Raw genomic sequence first — 18,156 nt, 5'->3', positions numbered from 1 at the left:
CAACTTTAAACGTTGCAAGGCTGTCCCTGGAACACACAGTGACATTGTTATCTGAAGTGGCAGGAAATTGTCATGCTAACAGGTGCATGTTGGAATACAGATAGTTCAATCGCTAAGTTTTTCATGTGGCCTTAATCCTGATCTTCCAGCAGCATTGCTGACAGGAATCATTTCCCCAGTTTGTGAAAATTGGTGACTTTTGCAGTAACACATTCGTCACACTTCAGCAAAGTTTGAACACATACGGTAAAAATCTTCTTGGGTCGTTGCTCTTGGAAGTGTTAACCCTATCGCACTTGCGTCTTTAAAACATCTCGAGTGCATGTTTTGTGATTGATGGTGACGTGTCTCGTTCACTCCCAGCTTGCAGTCTGGAGGGGACCTCTAATGTCTGCCAGAACGTCTTGGGATCGCAAGGAGCCGGGCTGCTGCATCGCTGAGGAATTCCACTCCACATTGCTGCAGACGAGAGAAGTCCCACCCAGAGAGAGGAGAAAAAACTTCAATGGAGATGACAGTGTGGTGGTAAGGGTCTATTTTTAGCTTCTGATTGGTCGAGGTGGGACAAAACTCTGATGAGGCACATTTGTAGTGATTTGTTGAGGCTAGGGTGGGCTGGCAGAGTCCAGAGATGCACACTTTGAAGCATGACAAGTGGAGTACGTCACTCTCAAAGGGCTAGTCTTTGCGTAAATTCACTATCTTCAAGCTGTGTGGATCTGTCTTGACTGTGCATCTTCAGGGACAACCCTTGACTGAAAATATAGGTGACTTTAGTGGAGGGCTGATGTGTGTTGATGGATTTTGGCAAGGTAATGTTAAAAATGTTCTTTTCAACTCTCATCTAACGGATTGTTTGTGAGTATATAATTTGATTAGCTTCACAGAAATGTTGCATGTTTTATGAATTTCATTTTTTTTCTTCCAAATTGGCTAGAAGGTTTGTAAGTGAACTGCATAAATCTCAGAACATAGTTAAATTTTGTGTAATTTTCAGATTCAGATCTTAGAATTTGGTTTGGGCTCTTGTCATCTTTTCTGAAAATAAAATGGAACTTGTCATGTTCAGCTACAGATAAGAATAAACCAAAAATGTTTTACATCCAATGAGTGCCTCCAAAATAACTTCTACTATAGCTGTTTCATTGCCCACGGCGTATCATGGTTGTGTAATGCGGGGCACTTTGCTGGGGAAAAGCAAAATTATTTACATTTGACTTCAGATTTTAATAGCAATCGTAATCCTGCGAGAAACTAATCATTGAGAAGAAGGTATCCATACCGAATAAAACATTTAACCACTTGATGCCGGGTGACGTGTAAACACACACAATTTTCCTTACAGAGGACATGTACACTCGTTTAAGATGACTTTTTTCATTTCTGCGCTTTTAACGTATTAATGCATCGTGCTTGGCTGCGTCATAAATAAATTGCAATTTCAACGTGTTCGGAACAAAGTCGCCCCTGGCAGCTTTTTCGTGTGAGAAAGTCCGACATTAACTGGCTGTGAGGATGTACCCCTTCACAGTTTCCTTGGCAAGGAGGTGTAACCAATAGCATACCATATTTGCCCCCTTTTTACTAGCAATTACTTCCATCTTCACTATCAAGGGAATGACGGTGCACAGACCAAGTCATAGACATTTCAAAGTTTTACGAGCAGGGTAACATTGTTATTCCCTCTTGCAATTTTCCGCATTCCCACGGATGATTCCTGTCCCAGTTGCGTGCAATAATTCAGCAACTAGTCATTCGGTAATTATTGTGAATTCCATCACCACTCGGCCTAATAGATCAACCTCTTCCCTTCAGTTTATCATGTCAATAACTTCTCTTCCCTGGTCATTATCCAAGTTTAATTGGCTTATCTTTGCCCCATTTTTATATATACATAGTCAGGAGGCAATATTTGTGGACCCTGCTAAGAAGAGAATATATAAAGTGACAACAGATGTTGTCTGTCCCTAGTGCCAGCAGTTTTCATTCTTACGTGTCGTCTTACAGTCCTCTCTTCCATATTTTTTGAGTGATTAACATTGAAGCACTTAGGGCTGTTGATTTTTTGGGGGGGAGTAATTCTTTGGTCCTTTTAATTTCTCTGCTTGCATCCATCAAGCAAGAATTTTGGGAGGATCTCAGCGGGTGGAATTCCATCTTGACGTCAGATTTTCTTAGGTAGATGCCGAGGAGGTTAATGGAAGCGTGCATAAAAAGATAACCTGAGGATATTGAGGTTTTTGCTCTTGCAGTGCGATGGTTTTCTCACATGAATAATTTGTAGCCTGCTGAATGATGATTTGTGACCAGGGAGAGTCTTGCATTGGTTGGGCAAAATGTAGCATTGGTCCTGCCCTTCATCAGCCTGATGCCGAGATCTGAGGGTTTTACTTACATGTGTGTGGAACAAACGGCATGATGATTTGCTCTGCTAGGGCTTAAATTTTTGCATACGAATCATTGGCCCACTTATGTCATTATCTGTCAGTACAATGTACATGAAATGTGCCTTGTGTTTACATGTGCATGTATATACCTGTCAGACAAAGAATTAAATTGTTGTTTCTGGCTTTCTTCCAACGACCAGTTTCTGTTTGTCATTTTTTGCAATTTGAATTAAATTTTGAGTAGATGATGGGAACTGACTATCGACGGTTTTCCAACCAAAATGTGTAACAATTTGTTAACTTTTTTTCCAAGGGATGGTTGAAATTGTCAGTCAGTTCCCTACTTGTTTCTTAGCTGAAAAAAATTTTAAGAACCAACAAATGTTTGGTAATGTTAAGAGGATGGAAGCATCACCAAATGTGCGCAGAGTAGATTGGAATTTTGCCTATGCAAGTGGCCCAGCCCAGCTATTTATGTCCCCCGCAGAGACATCATCCCGCTAATTCGGCATAATCATCTTCTGCAGACACCTTTGAGGACAACCTGGAAGCTTATGCTTATGTGAAGTCCTCTTGTTGCCTTATTGATCCATCATGTTACAACTTGGATCTCACAACTGCATTCTAACCTCAGAATTGATTGACAGTCACAAGCATTCTGATTATGAAAACTGTCTAGAAAATGACATAAAAATGACACCCTTTGGTCCACTGAGGTGTATGTTCCTCCGTGCATTCGTGTGGCAGTTTGATGCATCATCTGTTTAATGGGTAGGCATCAGACAACCGCTGGCATTCCTACGTGACAGGATCAGGCTGAGCTGGATCCATCTGCATCCTTTCTCTGTGTCATCCCTGACATGCCATTCCCGAACAGAGCCTACTCCAGACATGTATAGTGTTCATTGAATGATATCATGTGTTTATGTTGAAAGGAGAGGACTTGTAAAAGCATTCTCAACCTGAGTTTCCCTCCAGGTGAAATTTGTATGAGAGTCATGGTATTTTGGATGATTGACTCTAACCTACGTTTCAAAAGCAATGGATCCTCTCTTGTCCACAGTAGCAAATGATTAACCGTAACTTAAAAAACAAATTGAACCTCATTTTGACTTTGAACTGGAAACTCATCAGGGCTTTTCAGGAGTTGTAACAACCTGGATGTTAGGCCTTGTGAGTACTTGTATACTGAATATTTTGATTTGTGGATTGTCAAAAGGATGAAGGATATATATGAGGCCTTTCAAAACAAAGTTTTTTTTTGATTGGCTTCTTTGCTCTTGTAGCTTTTGAACCTCTGGTTGTAATAATTTTGTTCACCTGAACATGCAGCCCATGAAAATTAATGAATGAATATTATTGTTTTGGTCTTGTTTCAGATATTTGTTCGGCTTCGGCACTTGGTGTGAAGTTGCTCTCCGTGATCTGAGAAGTACAAGTACACTTGTCCGCAGGACACAGCTGGCCATCACAATGAATGCCCCATTTGCAAACAGTCAAGATGACCCCCGCTTCCAGACAATCTCCTCCATGACGTACACAGCGCCAGGTGCCATAATGGCCGCTAACCGGTCAAAGCTCACCACTCCACAGAAGATGTTTGCTGAGCCGGCCACACCAGAGTCCCTCAGGCGGAAGGGCTCCAGTGTTTTGTCTCCAGTTGACAAAACAGAACCGCAGGACAAGGGCAGCATAGCGAAAAATACCAAAAGAGGTTACGATGGGGAGAGCCCAAACACTCAACCCCCCGGTGGTGCAACTTGTTGGTCCGGGGTTAAAAATTCCCATGTCAGTTCTGACAGGGTGGGGAAATCCGGGAATCCTCAGGAACCAAAGACCAAAAAACACCCTAAGGGGCTGGTGAGTTTGCCCAGCTTTGAGGAGGCTGTGGAAGGGGAGACAATGGCTAAGTGCATAGCTGAGATGTCCCGTCACATGCGCGCCAGTACAGGAGGAGCTGCCAACAGGAGTAGCCAGTATGCCTACAACCTACGGCGGGCCTCAATAGATATCCCTCGTGACACCTTCAAGTTTACGAATCGACCCTCGGGCCGAGCTGAGGTTCTACAAACACCCTATTATGCAAAGGACCCCTCTCATGGCTCACAGGGTCAGCATGATGCGCCCGTAAGGAGGCACTTGGAGATACGCCGGCAGATGAGTGCACCCACTTTTGGGAAAACTGCCCCACCCCCAAAGCCACCGCGGAAGATGATCTTTAGTGATGTCCAGTCTTCACCCTCAGGGAGCACCTCACCTCAAGGAGGCAATGTTGCCTCTCAACCCAGACCAAAAGTGCATGAGTATATGAGGTTTGATTCTGCCCCTTGTGGGATGCCAGCCGTAGAAGGTGACAGAAGAAATACAAGAGGAGAAACACCCGACGTGGATCAACCACTGAGGAAGAAATACCCAGTGAGTAACAAAGAGCAAAGTGGTGAGGCATCGGTTAGCCCTTGGTCCAATAGAGCTGTCTCAGCTCGTGTCTCATCTAGACCACGAAAGCTCTCGAGTTCCAGCAGCTCATCCAACTCGAGCTCCAGCCCTGACCCGTTGACGCCGTCAGCATCGATGAGTTACAAGACCACTGCGTTTTATCGCCAGGTCTCTGAACCAGCTGTCATGCCACAAAGCACAACCAGCATCCATCTCCCAGCTGTAGCCAACAGCCGCAAACTTTCAGCAGAGGAACGATGCAGCAGCATCCAGAAATCACATTGTACAAGACCTCAGATACCCAAGTCTAAAAGTACTGAGTTTTCATCACTGACACAACGTAAAGCCGCCAGGGCTGAAAGTCCCAGCCACGACTCAAGTGGCAGTAAAAGTTCAATTACATCAAAAATCCCAGTCCATAAAGCCCTTCCTCTATCTGCTCACAGTAATGCATCCAGGACACCAGTGAAACCAATCAGATTTACCAATGCTGCCTTCATGTTCTCAGCTGAAGAGACGCAGTCAGCGCCCGCAACTCCCGTGGACGTGCCATCCAAAAAGGAGAGCCTGTTTCTTTCCAAAATACCTGTTTCTTCATCACTGGGAAGTCTTGTCTCATCTATGTCCCCGAGAGGATCAGTCAGCTCTTTGAAGTCACCTGCAGCCTCCCATCAAAAATATGAAGACTCTGTGCAGTCTAGTGCTTTTGACTGTGCGGGTGGAGAGTATCCATTAATGAGCAGTTGGGATGGTGGGTCTTCAGAACTTCTGTCTGGCTCTAAGGAGAATCTTATCTCAACTGAAAAGGGACCAAGTCAGCTCAAATCACAGCCCAAAAAGTCTAGTGTGAAGAGGTATATCCCATCCCCACGTCCCAGCAACAAGAGGCGTGGAGTTGTCCAGTATACCGCCCTAAAATCAAATCACATATCCAAATCGCTGAGCTTGGAGAATGTCGCTGATACTTACCGTGGTAAAGGAGACAGCAGTGCCAGCAGCAGCAGTGATGAAGAGGATGTTGACAAGGGGACCCTAAAGGCAGACGGCACTTACAACGGCATCAGTAAGTGTGAAAGCAGCTCGGGATTTGCCCGTTACCTCAGCCAGATGTCCCAGTACACCGGTAGGACTGAACTGACTGAAATAGGAGCACCGAAGCAGGCTGCCTCGCTCCCCAATCGCTACAAGCGCACCAAATCTTGGGAGACAGGAGGCGAACCGCTGCTGGACAATCCTTCCTTGCAGCCCAAACAGCCGGGCATTGGCAGCAAACTCTGGGGCTTCACCAAGAAGAGCCCCCTGGTCACCCGGAAGTTCAAATCCGCCAAGATCCGCAGCTACTCAGACTCGTCCCCCAAGCGGGAGCCTACGGCGGAATCGCGCTCCCGTTATGGCTACAGTGGCATCCCCAAAGCCCAACCTGCTGGTGGCGTCCCCTCAAAAGGCCCCGTCAGGCCTTCCTCCAAGGGTGCCCTGCAGGGGCTGAGACGCATGCTATCCAGGGAGTCGCTGAATGCAGAGAAAGGGGCAGCCAAGAAGAAAAATGGGAATAACTCCAGGGGGGCTGACTACTATGGTGTCTGCAGGGCTTGTGGACTAAATGTGAATTTGGGAGAGGAAGTAAGCATCAAGGATAGTGTCTACCATAATGCTTGTTTCAAGTGCTCCAGGTAAGTACTGATTATGTTATTTTCCAGTCAGTCTCTTGCTTACTGGGCCCAATTTCACGGCGCTGCTTACGGCAGAATTTCATGCTTACGATCTCCATTCTGCGCTGACTGGGCTAGCAGAAAAAAGTCTGCGCTAACCATTTAAGCACAGAATCCTTAGTTACGGGATGTACGCCATGTGTACAAGCCAAAATTCTTTGCTAATTCATGAAATATTTTGACCGTAAGCACAGAATTTTCGCCGATTTTTCATTTACGGTAAGTAGTGCTGTGAAATTGGGCCCTGCACTCACCCTTGAATGTTTTGTATGCAAGATAAAGATGTGGATAGACCATGCACCACTGGCGGTGGAAGGGGGGGCAGGGGATTGGCCCCCACTTTGAAAATCGTTCCTCCACTGGCGCCATTCACCAGTGCACTCTATAGTTTTCTAAAAGTTGGTTATGGTTATTACATTAGGTTTGAATGGCTTATCCATGAGAACCTTATTTGGTCATTCTAGAAAAACAAGCCTTGGACACAAAAAGCGCATAATAGACAACAATTTTTCAGCGACTGGGCATCATGGAACAAAATTTAGTGTAATTGTGTCTGTCCGTTTGCTTTTTAGATTAAGTGACTTTTTTGGGGTATGGAATGGAATTTTGTTTTCTCCTTTTTTTTTGCTGTTTTGAACAGCACCGTATGTGGGTTTCATATGCTCAAAATGGTGGCTGATGCTGATTCAGTGTCCAGCCGTCTGGTGGATGATTTGATGCGAATAAAATTCTGCATCTGTTGTCCATGTGACATGGAATGTAAAGCTGGTCAAATTCATGATATCTTAAAACATGACAAATCAGAGCAGTCTACATGTTTGGCTTTTATCATTTTTGCCCAGGAAATTCATTGGGCGTGTTGGGCATGGAATCAGCCAGGAAAATATTATGAACATGTTTGCCATCCCACAAGCCAAAAATGTAAAAAACTTTGACTTATTTAACAGGAGAAAAAATATCAATCCCTTTGACTCTGTAATGGAGTAAACTTCAAAACAGCAATCCTTGATACATGAATGGTGGTAACTTTATTTACAAATAAGTATGTAACAGTTAGGAATGGGGAAATATGCCCGTTTCACAATAGTGCACCACCAAGAGTTTGCAACGCGTTGGCCAATCATAGTGCACAGAAGTTGTTGACCCAGTGCGTGTTTAGAAAGGGTCGACAAATTTCGAGCGTTGAGATTGGCCAACGCGTTGCGAATTCTTGGAGGCGCCCTATTGTGAATCGCTGGTATTGCAGGTTTAGTTTTAGGAAAAGACCACGTATTAAAGATTCACTATTTAAATGATGCTGCTGTACAGTGGATGAGAGCAAGTTTGAAAATTAACTAAAGCAGTGTGAGAAACAAAGACAGTTAAGTCACTGAATAGGGAGAAACACACAGCATTCATTTCAAGTGTATATCATGAAAAATGTTTCAAATACATTGTATAACTATAAATTTCTGCCTCCAGTAGGCTGGTGTACAGAGTAATGGGTGAATTTTTTTTTTTGCCCAACAGAGGGCAGCATTACCAAATGCAGTCTACCAAGGCAGTGTTACCACATACATGGACAGCAGTTAGCTGTATGTTCAATTGCGGTAGCTGGTGGAAGGGCACCGCTGAAATGACATTTTTACCAATATTGAAATTTAGCTATGGATCATATAAACCTTGAAAAAAGTGGTGTATTGTTTGTATTGGTTGAGTGTTTAACCACTTGAAAAGTCATTTGCAAAAGGATCGGTCATATTTTCAATTTAAAACAACCATGTATGGGGTGACGTTCATTCTAAGTAATTGGGGTACTCTTTGTTGGAAGAGGGACCAGGAAGCTGGAGGGGAAAGGGGTCAATTGTCCCCTTGCATTTATCCCGAACTTGAAAACATGAAGACTTGATTTAAATTAGCTGCATCCAGCAATCCTAACAGCCTTGTCATATTGCTGTTGCGATCATCTTGTCTCTTGGACCAGCTAACGCTGGGTCTGGGCTTTCTGCAGTCAGGCATCGGCACTTAAGAGGCCATTTGCGAGTTAAATTTGAATAAAATCTGGTATACTGAGTTCTTTAAATTCACGTGAACATAACTGCAATTCTCCATACTAAAACCACTGTTACTATACCTTGTGATTCAGGGCAAGCTTTTGCTTAGTTACATAAGAGACGCCTTGCAACAATACACTGTTCTCAATGGATAAGAACGGCACAAAGGAACCAGTAAATTCCAGAGATGGTGGTCGCTATGCAAAAGCTTGACCCGAATCACGAGGTATAGCAACAGTGTCTTTAGTCTGGGGAATTCAAATTGTTGCAATCAGATAACACAATGTACCAGATATTATTCAAATTTAACTTGCAAGTGGCTTATTGACTCAATCAGACTGCCTGTTAATGAGCCCTGGTTAAGCTTTAATGCACCATTCAGGCAGATGACAACTGTCATTGTGAGCTATAAACACCAGCCTGAATCCAGAAAGCCAGGTACAGTGGAACATTGCTGTAATGAACACGACGGGGTCTATGCTAAATGTTCGGTACAGCGGTTGTTCGGTATAGTGAAATTGTCTAACTGAAGTGCACCCTCTTGTGATACTGTGATTTGCTGTTTTTGCGATGTTTTGCCGTCGCATTCACGTTTCAGGTTTCTAGAAATGTATCTGTTAATTATTTTTGTTTTTTATTAAATCTTGAGTTACAAAATTGATATTTAGTTTATCCTAAAAGTCTTGAAGCTACCGCTCAGGATCGATCTCTGATGCATGCTGTGGCGAATCTTGGTTGATTTGCAACTGCATAATGTTCGGTAGGTTTTGTGCACAAAATATTGGGAGCCAAGGATGATGTTCGGTACAGCCGAATGTTTGGTATAGCAGTGTTTGGTATAGCAACATTCCACTGTATATCCTTAGACTCTATTTGGGAACAAAAGAGGCCATTTTGTTTCTTTATTAGCAATTGTCCCTTGGGTTTATCAAGTGCTTGCATTTGATCATGGATGAAGGACTTGGAGTATCGGTTGGCAAGCAGCAAACCCATAGACTCTCTGCTCGAGCCTCTGTCACACGGTGTCAGTGGAATGGAAGTATCATCCCTGGCCTCTCTTTTTGTTGCCAATGAGGGTGTCCTTGTGCTCCAAGTTCATAGTGTACATGTACCATACATTCTTGTGGTGAGTGTGTGTGCCTTCTCTTTCCTTAGACATCAGCATGGTGCGGCTAGGTGTATGATCAGGGTGATGGGTGATTGGGGTCCTGTTGAGGGGAGGTGTCCTCATGAGATTTTACCCAGTGTCTTGACCAATAATGGAGAGAATCTTGTTGTCTCTTCTTGGTATTGTTTTGAGGGCGTGTGAAATGAAATTTAGTGTAATATGTTTCTGCTGTTGGATTGAAAACTTCTATCCCTTTTTGGCAAAAAGTAATGCCCAGATAAATTTCATTCATAGGACTTTTAAAGTTCAGTCACAGTGGTGCGCATAAAAGCTGGGTGCTCATAAAGTTCTTAAAATCTTTCATGCACATCCAACTCTCTTAGAAATGTTACTACATCGTTGTTTCCTCTGAAACTTTACCCTTGCGTGTGTGCTAGACAGCTTTTCTTTCACAGCCAGGGCCAAGTTTATTTTTCAAATGCCGAACAAAGTCAATCATTGGGGACAAACACATTAATGGAGGAGACAATGCAAATCTTTGGCATTAGTGAAGAGCCCCATCATATCAAGTTTCCTGCCGAAGACCCTTGTTGGTTTCCGTCCAGTAGACTAGAAGGCACTTAAGATGTAGATTGTAGATTCCCAGTGGGATGCGGGATATGGCCCGAGAGAATGAAAAATAAAAGAGGACTAATCTCAGTCAGATGTTGAATTCAGTAATTATGAAACTGTGGATGGGTTTCTTTGCTCCTGGCACTGTTTTCATTTCATCAAACCTGGCTTTATACTTTGATCCCTTTCCAATTCATGCATTCGCTGCCGCTGCTTGAGTCTAAACATATTTCATCAGGCTCTTTGCCATGAAACCTGGCACCATATTTCACTGAACCAGCCTTTGTAAAACTTCTGTTATGGTGGCTACATATCCTGTTGATCCATTACTGATGTTTCAATTCCATTTCCTCAGGTCTTTCATAAAAACCTGTCGTGAGGATAAAATATGAGAGCCACATTTTATGCATGCAATATTTTTTGACGACAAACAGTCCCACTTCCTCTTTAGTGACTGCTAGGTTTCATTTTCTGCACCGTTTGGTACTTGATCTAGTTTTATGTCCAAGCATGTGAAATGTAATGCTGGTCAGACAAAGAACCTGTTTTGAAAACCCTCGTTAATAACACGTATGGTTTACCTGCCCGAAGCCCTCATAATATTGAGTGTACGGTATCCTGTTAGCTTGAACCTTCGAGATGGTATCAGCAAAATGAGAACCATACTATGAAGCAAATGACAGGTCCTGCCCTGCTGCTGGCAAAATTAAGTTCGAGCAGGGTTCTTATAGTATCAGGTGCATTATGAAATTGGCAGTCTTGGAACACAGAATCATCGTCATCAGTATCGTGCATTTTCATTTGAATCCTTTTCTGGTGATGAACCCAGTCTTCCTGAGAAGTACACAGGCCCAGCCTGATGAAACCTGGAGAAGAGATAAAGCTGAATAAACCCAGAATAATATTGTGAGGAATGCCTGCCGAACTGGGTCTAGGGACTGAAAAACAGTCTTTCAGTTTTGCCTGCTGCCTGTCTGCCATTAACAGCTGAGTTGTAATGATTATTTAAAAAGTAACAGTCATTCTCAAACTGTGCAGTCTTATTTCCTCTGGAAGAAACTCCTCTGCTTAATAGTAAAATATTTTTTTCTGCAAATTTGCTGAAAAGATGTTCCGGGTGAAGTGAAAGTTTGCCGAGGTGTTTTTTTTTTTCACTTGATTAGGGGAGCATTGGATGTCACTTTTTCATGAGCTCAACTTAATTTAGAAGGGGTGCCAATGTAAAAGCCTTATTTCAGGCTTTTTGTTGGGCTAATTTTAACAAGGTACTGTATATTTAGGCTTGTCTGGCCTTACTTTCAAGCTCTGGACAAGAACTTAATTGGCATCCTTGATTTAATATTTAATTTACTGCTCATTAGTTGAGTCAGTTCTGTGTTCCATGTTCCCATTGATCAAGTGAAATTGTAGTCACTTAGTGAAAAGGTTCAGCATAAACAAAAATTTCACTATTTTTAGTCTTGCCATAATTGAAGAATGAGGGGAATCAATGTTGCCATGGTTTTCCACTTAATTTCCAATTTGTCGTCCATTTTGGTCAAATTGAGCCTTATTGATTATTACTGTAATTGGCATTGCTCTTAGTGTAAAGAGTTACAATTGATTTTCATTGAAATCCCTGCTTGTCCTGGTAACCATCTACGAGTAGGAGGACACTGTAATTCATATTGTACTTCATTACTTTTGTGCCAGGTGTTTCCACTTGTTTTTTTTTGTGGCAAGCAAACCTTCTCTGGCATGAGATACCAACTTTTATTCACTGGCGTTCCCCTCAGTGATCAGCAAGCTTCGTCTTTCTGATCTTAATGACATGATTGACTTTCATTATGCATCCTGCATGGTCATCTGGAGATGACAGTCACAATGGTTTTCAGTAGTATTTGTTCTGAATCTAAAACCTTTGTCAGAAGAGGGATTGAAGCTTTTTTGTGACGTGAACAAATCAGATGCTGTAATCTACTTATTCTTATAGAAACATACATTAGTTGATTTGCCTTTGATGTGATGAAGCAATCCAGATATTGGATTAGTTAAAGGGGAATCGATAAGATGCGGGTGGTGTTCCTTGTTGAATTTCTAGGTTTTCCCCTCTGAGTTGGCAATCAGAACTTAGGAGGATTGATGCTGGTGGCAAATATTTTCTCTGTGAATCTGCACAAATTTTGACATTCAGAAATTCAGTGAAATTTTACTGTGTACTTTTGGGGATAAATCATTGTTGGAAGTAGCCTAACTGCCGAAGAAGGTACCCACATATGCCCTTTTAAGTTACATAAGATATATCCATGCAACTGATACGATACATGAAGCCTCATTTTGAAGGGTTATCAAACTTGGGCTCATTTTCGGTGGTTTCAATTCCTCAACTGCCTGTTATCGATATACGATCTGTTCAAATGCTCAGCGCTCCGTAACTGCTGCCCCACACACAAAAAACCCCAACAGATACGTGACGTAGAGATAACCGCAAATGAAATTTGGGCCGCTGCTTATTCAATTACAGAATGTACGTGCTCGTCATATCTCCCCATCCGCAGGCCAAATTACACTCAGTGCACGGTGCCTAGACCGAAAGAAAGGGCAATACTTGCACTGCCCCTACATACGTTGTGTTTGCCGGCTGTGGTATAGACTCATCACTTTAAAAGCTTGTGGAGTCTTGACCTCCCCTTGTAAACAAAGCAGTTGTAAGCATGACACATTTTTCCCGGGTGACAGTGACCTCTTTTCTGTTTACTTTGTTTAAAACTCTTGTTACCTGGTCAATGATACATGGAAAATTGTTCATGGCCGCATAAGGGTTCAAGTTTTTTACATTTGTATTACTTCTGCTCTGAGTATAAAACATTGCTGGTAGGCTAGTCCTCCATTTGTCCTTGAGGGGTATGAAATCATCATACCCCTTACATCTTTCAAGCATTTTTAATTATTAAAGAAATGAAATAAATTGATTACATTCAGTGAGCCAAAAAATCACAGGGGGTTTCGAAGACAAACTTTGCCATTTGAAGGTGCTGTCTAATAAATTTCTTCAGCTCATGTAAAGCATCACAAAAGTGAGTAGTGTTCAGTGCCAGTAAATGTTAAGTCAGTGCCAGTTAAGTCAGCACCTCTTTAACAAAGTATACTATCAGAACAAGAGACGGAACACGAGGCTGAGAAACAATCATCTAACCAGATGTAGTGTAAGTTTTAGAACAGTTCGAAAGATTGGAAGTCCACAAAGACCAGGAATGTCGCTTAAAATACTGACACATTTCTTTCTCTTAAAAAGGAGGGCAAGAGTGTCATTGGCTGGCCAGTGAACCCAAACAATCAACCCACATTTTTTTGTTGAACAAGACAGTCGAAACGAAATTCCAGCATCTGATGAGAATCATGTTCAGTGTTTTGTTCAGTCAGGACCGTGGAATGACAAGTTTTGCTCTCGGGATACATTTACCTCCAAATTTCCCACCTTGATCAGAAGCAACGCCCACAAGTGGTACAGGTTTTGTTTCCATGATCGAAATCCTTGAGTGTCAACCTCACTTGATATTGCACTCAGGACTGAGGAAATGGTGATTTGATGATGAGGGGTGTTATTGGGCAGGCCCAGAGAGCACGAGCATCTGATTGCTTTGCATTCCAAGACTTTAGACTGATACAGCTTCTATATCAATCAGACTTTCATTCTTCATTTGTGGAGTTACTTTCTTTGCAAACGGGGACAGATTGATATGTAAATAGTAGCATTGCTGATATGTAAAGGCTGTTCGTGTTTGGCGTGAAAACAAGCACAGATGCATTTTATGACCTCAGATTAAATATTCGTGCTCACTTTTTTAGCTCAAGCTAATTTTGATGCAGACTTTTTTTTTGGCGGGGGGGCCTCAAATTTGTTTTACTTTCTGCCTGTGGTATGTACATGTCTGAACTTGCCCTGAGAAATAACTATCGGCTCTGAGTCGGATCAAGGGTATGAGGCTCAAACCTTCCCTTCTATTGTCTGTGGTACTTTTGCATAGCTCCTTGTGCTCCAAAATATAGCTCATGCCAATCCTTGCTGATTCTTTTCCTGCGTTCCTTGGGCATCCTGCGGGGGGAGGGGGGGTCACACCCCGTCAAGTCAGTTTTGTCGGCAAAATCATCGCGGTGTCGGCAAGAAGGAAGGGCGAAGGAGAGGGGTTATATTACATAATTATTAGGTAGTGGAATCAGACTACCATTACACTCGTTTCGAGTGATGGTCTGTTGGCAAATTTCACGAAGGCACCACCCTCCACCGTTTCAAATGGTTTAGCAAGCAACGCTCAGGCTGTAATCAGATGCAGGCTGTCCCCCCTTTTTTCCCCATGGCATATTGTGACAAAACATGGTTGGATGCTTCAAAATGAAATCCCCACCTTTGTTGAGGATCTTTCATAACATATATACGGATGTCAGTGGTTGAGGGCTGAGACTGCTGGTTTTGCGTAAGATGGAAGTAGTGAATAAAGAAAACAGATTCTGAGTTTTATGGTGGTCCACAGGAGAACAGACCATATCTTATTTTCACCTGGGAAATCAATGCACATTTGCAGGTCAATTTATGTCATGGTAACCCAAAGTTTTAATGTTTGCTTTTCTGAAAATAAACCATGTTTTTTTTTTTTTTCAGAAATCAGGACCCTGCTCACATCAACCAAAGTTTGACACAGGTGTTTCAGTTGAAAGTCCCGAGCACTATTATTGGCACATCCAAAAATATTGAAATACAAATTGAATGTACCGTGTATATCTCTCAGGTAATTAACACCATTTTAAAAGAATGGCGTAGTGTGTAAAAACAAATTACCTTGAAAAAACCTGTTAACTACCAGTTGCGCTCCGTTTCCAGCCTCAGTAATATCCTCGTTAACCCTTTTGTTTAGCAGTGATTGTTGGGGGGGTGTTGTTATAGAGTCTATTGTCTCCCGCCCAATAAGGGGCATTGTAGAGAGTGTCGGCCTTGTCTTTATTGTCTCCTCTCTATTAGCCTAGCTGAGGTATTAGTTTTGGCGGATTTGCCAGGGAATGAGAAATGCAGAAGAATTTTTGATTGCTTTATCCTGCGACTGGGCAGAATTCTCATTTACTGAGTACGTCATGTTTTTGAAGGGTCTAGGATGGCGTTTGAAAACAATATTTTTGGGAATTTTGTTTCCATTTTAGTACTAATTTGTGGCATGTTGCTACGAAGGGGGAAATGAGCAGGTTCAAGTATGACTACCAAGACAAATTTTAAAAAGATAAATAGTGGAATAATAATAATCCACCAGGAGCCTGTAAAGTAACAGTTTTTATTGAGTATTTTAACATTTCAAAATTTGATAAGCCACTGGAAAAGAGAACTTTTCCAAATAGGTAAAATCTATACATGCATGCAAACTCATTACTTAACCCTAACACTCCTCAGTCCTCCAACAGGTGAAGGATTGAGGAGGGTTAGGGTTAATTCCAAGCACATGTCAACTTCCTACTACAACTAGAGAGATGACTCTCTGTCAATGTTGCTGCATTTATTTCACCTTCATAAAAGCCATTCCTTCACAGTCACACCCCTCTTCCTCACAGTGAACCATTCCATACTCACAAACATACTCGCAAAGGTAATTGCTGTGACGTAAGAGAATCAATTATTTGTCGGTTCCTTTTATCCAGAGGTCTGGGGGACTGTCAATAGGGAATTAACTTTGATGACAGTGCAATAATCATTAGGGTTTGGACTAATCATTTGCAGGCGAAGACATCAATATTTGTTATTTGAACTCATCTCCCCTTCCTCATCCCCATTCTTTGAAGTGAACGTTCAGTTTCATCTGTGAATCATTTACTCTAAATGCAGAAGAGTGAAAACCCACTGTCCAAAAGAGCGAGTCCCTAGTGAAAACCACTCCAAAAGAGTGGCAATCACTCTTAAAAGAGTGAAAACTTCTTTTCACTCTTTGGAGTGGTTTTTATAAGGGACTCACTCTTTTGAAGAGTGGCATTTTACTCTTTTGCATATCTAGAAAGTTTTATTCCGTTGAATTCTCCCCCGTATTTTGGTGACCTCAACTGTTGAGCCTCACGTGCAAAAAATCAGTGAGTTACATGCAATAGAAATTACACACAAAGCACATTTTCAGTTTAGCGTGCGCAAGCTGTGCATTTAACTCATTATACTTGGTAAATGCATTCTGTAGGACCTACATGTAAGGCAGGTTTTAAATTAAACAGTACCGTGAGAGCTACGGCAGGCCCACTCCCATACTGCCATCAGCAGAAAGAGTCAGCAAGCATTTTGCTATTTGAATTAAATCCGGTACACTGAGTTATCTGATTGCACATAAATATAACAATTTGAATTCCCCAGACTAAAGACACTGTTGCTATACCTCGTGATTGAGATCGAGCTTTCTGAAATGGACTGGTTCCTTTGTGCCCTTCTTATCCATTGAAAAAAAACAACAACAGTTTACTGGTGAAAGGTGTCTCTTATGTAGCCAAGCAAAAGCTTGCCCAAATCATGAGGTATAGCAAGTGTCTTTAGTGTGGAGAATTCAAATTATTATGTTCATGTGAATTTAAGGAACTCGGTAGACCAGATTTATTCAAATTTAACTCGCTAAAGGCTTATTCACACGACTAGATATAGGAAAATTTCAAGTACGGTACATCCCATGTGCAATCACAGATCTAGTCGCAGGCAACAGGGGATTGAAACAGTGACAAAGGAATGCCTTACAGGGTGTATTTGAATGGTTCATTTGAATAGCCTATAACAAAAATGTAATGTAATTTGCTTTTTCCTGAATGGAAAAAAAAATCCTCATTATAATCCTAAGCATGGGGGGGGGTATGTTTCCTCACCCTTCCATGGCTGCAGGTGTACACCTGTGGGCCTCCTGTTCATGTGTCTGTGACGTGAAGTGCAGGTTAGCGCAGTGACTGAAACTGTGCCACTGTGCTACTAACCTGCAAATCCATCCTTGCAAATAACCTGGAACTTGTTTACCCTGTGCTTGTTACTAAACTTGGCAATCAGGTAAATCGTGCGGAATATTGCCACTTATTGGGCTGGGGGGATTTCAAAGATTAGCTGCACGAATCACCCTTCAACGACCATTTCGGTAATATTGGGGACACACGTTCCCTTTGGGCCAGGCTCATGCCATTGCATGGCTGCTTCAAGGGACCAACCAAGATTGTGGCCTGCCAACCCTTTTGTCTTGCACAGGCTAATATTGGCCAGTTGCCACTGCCGGTTGCTGTTGAATTATTTGTACATATAGATTTCCATTTGCCCGCCATCTTGTGCCCGAGGGTAGTAAGCCTAGTTTTCCGCAAGAAAAAAAAAATGCCAGAAATGTATATATAAAAAAATCCCCCCCTCCCTCGATGTGTGCTGAAATTGCTTTAAATGTATGTTATCTGTGGGGCATTTTTGTGGGGGGTCGTCGATCTCTTTACATTGGGATAAGGGCAGTAGTGCAGAAATAAAAGTGGGTTAATGTGATCACGTTTATGTGTCTGCATTTTTGAGTTTTGTTCCTGGAAATTTGCTATTTATACATGTACATGTATAGCTATATTGTACATTGTATTTTAGGATTGATTAAAACTGAAACTGACATCCAGTATTTGCTGATGATTTTCTGTAGGATTTTCAAGATTTTTCTTTTAGTATACCGATTCCTAGCTTAAACATAAGAACCCACCTTAAATGACAACAAATCATGGTAATGGTGGAAGGGGGAAGGGCAAGGAGGAGGAACGTGTATTTGGATTGGCAGATGATGCTGACTGATGTAAGTAACTGCACTATAGCTGTTCTGCTCTGTAGCTGTGTAGTCCTGACGATTCCATCAAAAGATACCCCATGAGGAAAC

The 18,156-nt window shown here is 42.2% G+C and overlaps 1 protein-coding gene across 1 annotated transcript; it reads left to right on the top strand.

Annotated features, from left to right (window-relative positions):
- Nucleotides 1-2,648: 2,648 nt before the first annotated feature.
- LOC147796492 (uncharacterized) lies at nt 2,649-6,497 on the top strand. Its single transcript, XM_087147537.1, has 2 exons — nt 2,649-3,158; nt 3,767-6,497. The coding sequence occupies exons 1-2, from the start codon at nt 3,139-3,141 to the stop codon at nt 6,495-6,497; spliced, it is 2,751 nt and encodes a 916-aa protein (XP_087003663.1). The 5' UTR covers nt 2,649-3,138.
- The last annotated feature ends 11,659 nt before the right edge of the window (nt 6,498-18,156 follow it).

Source organism: Acanthaster planci, linkage group LG16, assembly GCF_054643075.1.
Source record: "Acanthaster planci isolate LZ-2023a linkage group LG16, COTS_SCS, whole genome shotgun sequence".
Taxonomy (NCBI): domain Eukaryota; kingdom Metazoa; phylum Echinodermata; class Asteroidea; order Valvatida; family Acanthasteridae; genus Acanthaster; species Acanthaster planci.
This window is presented reverse-complemented; position numbering and strand designations above follow the sequence as displayed.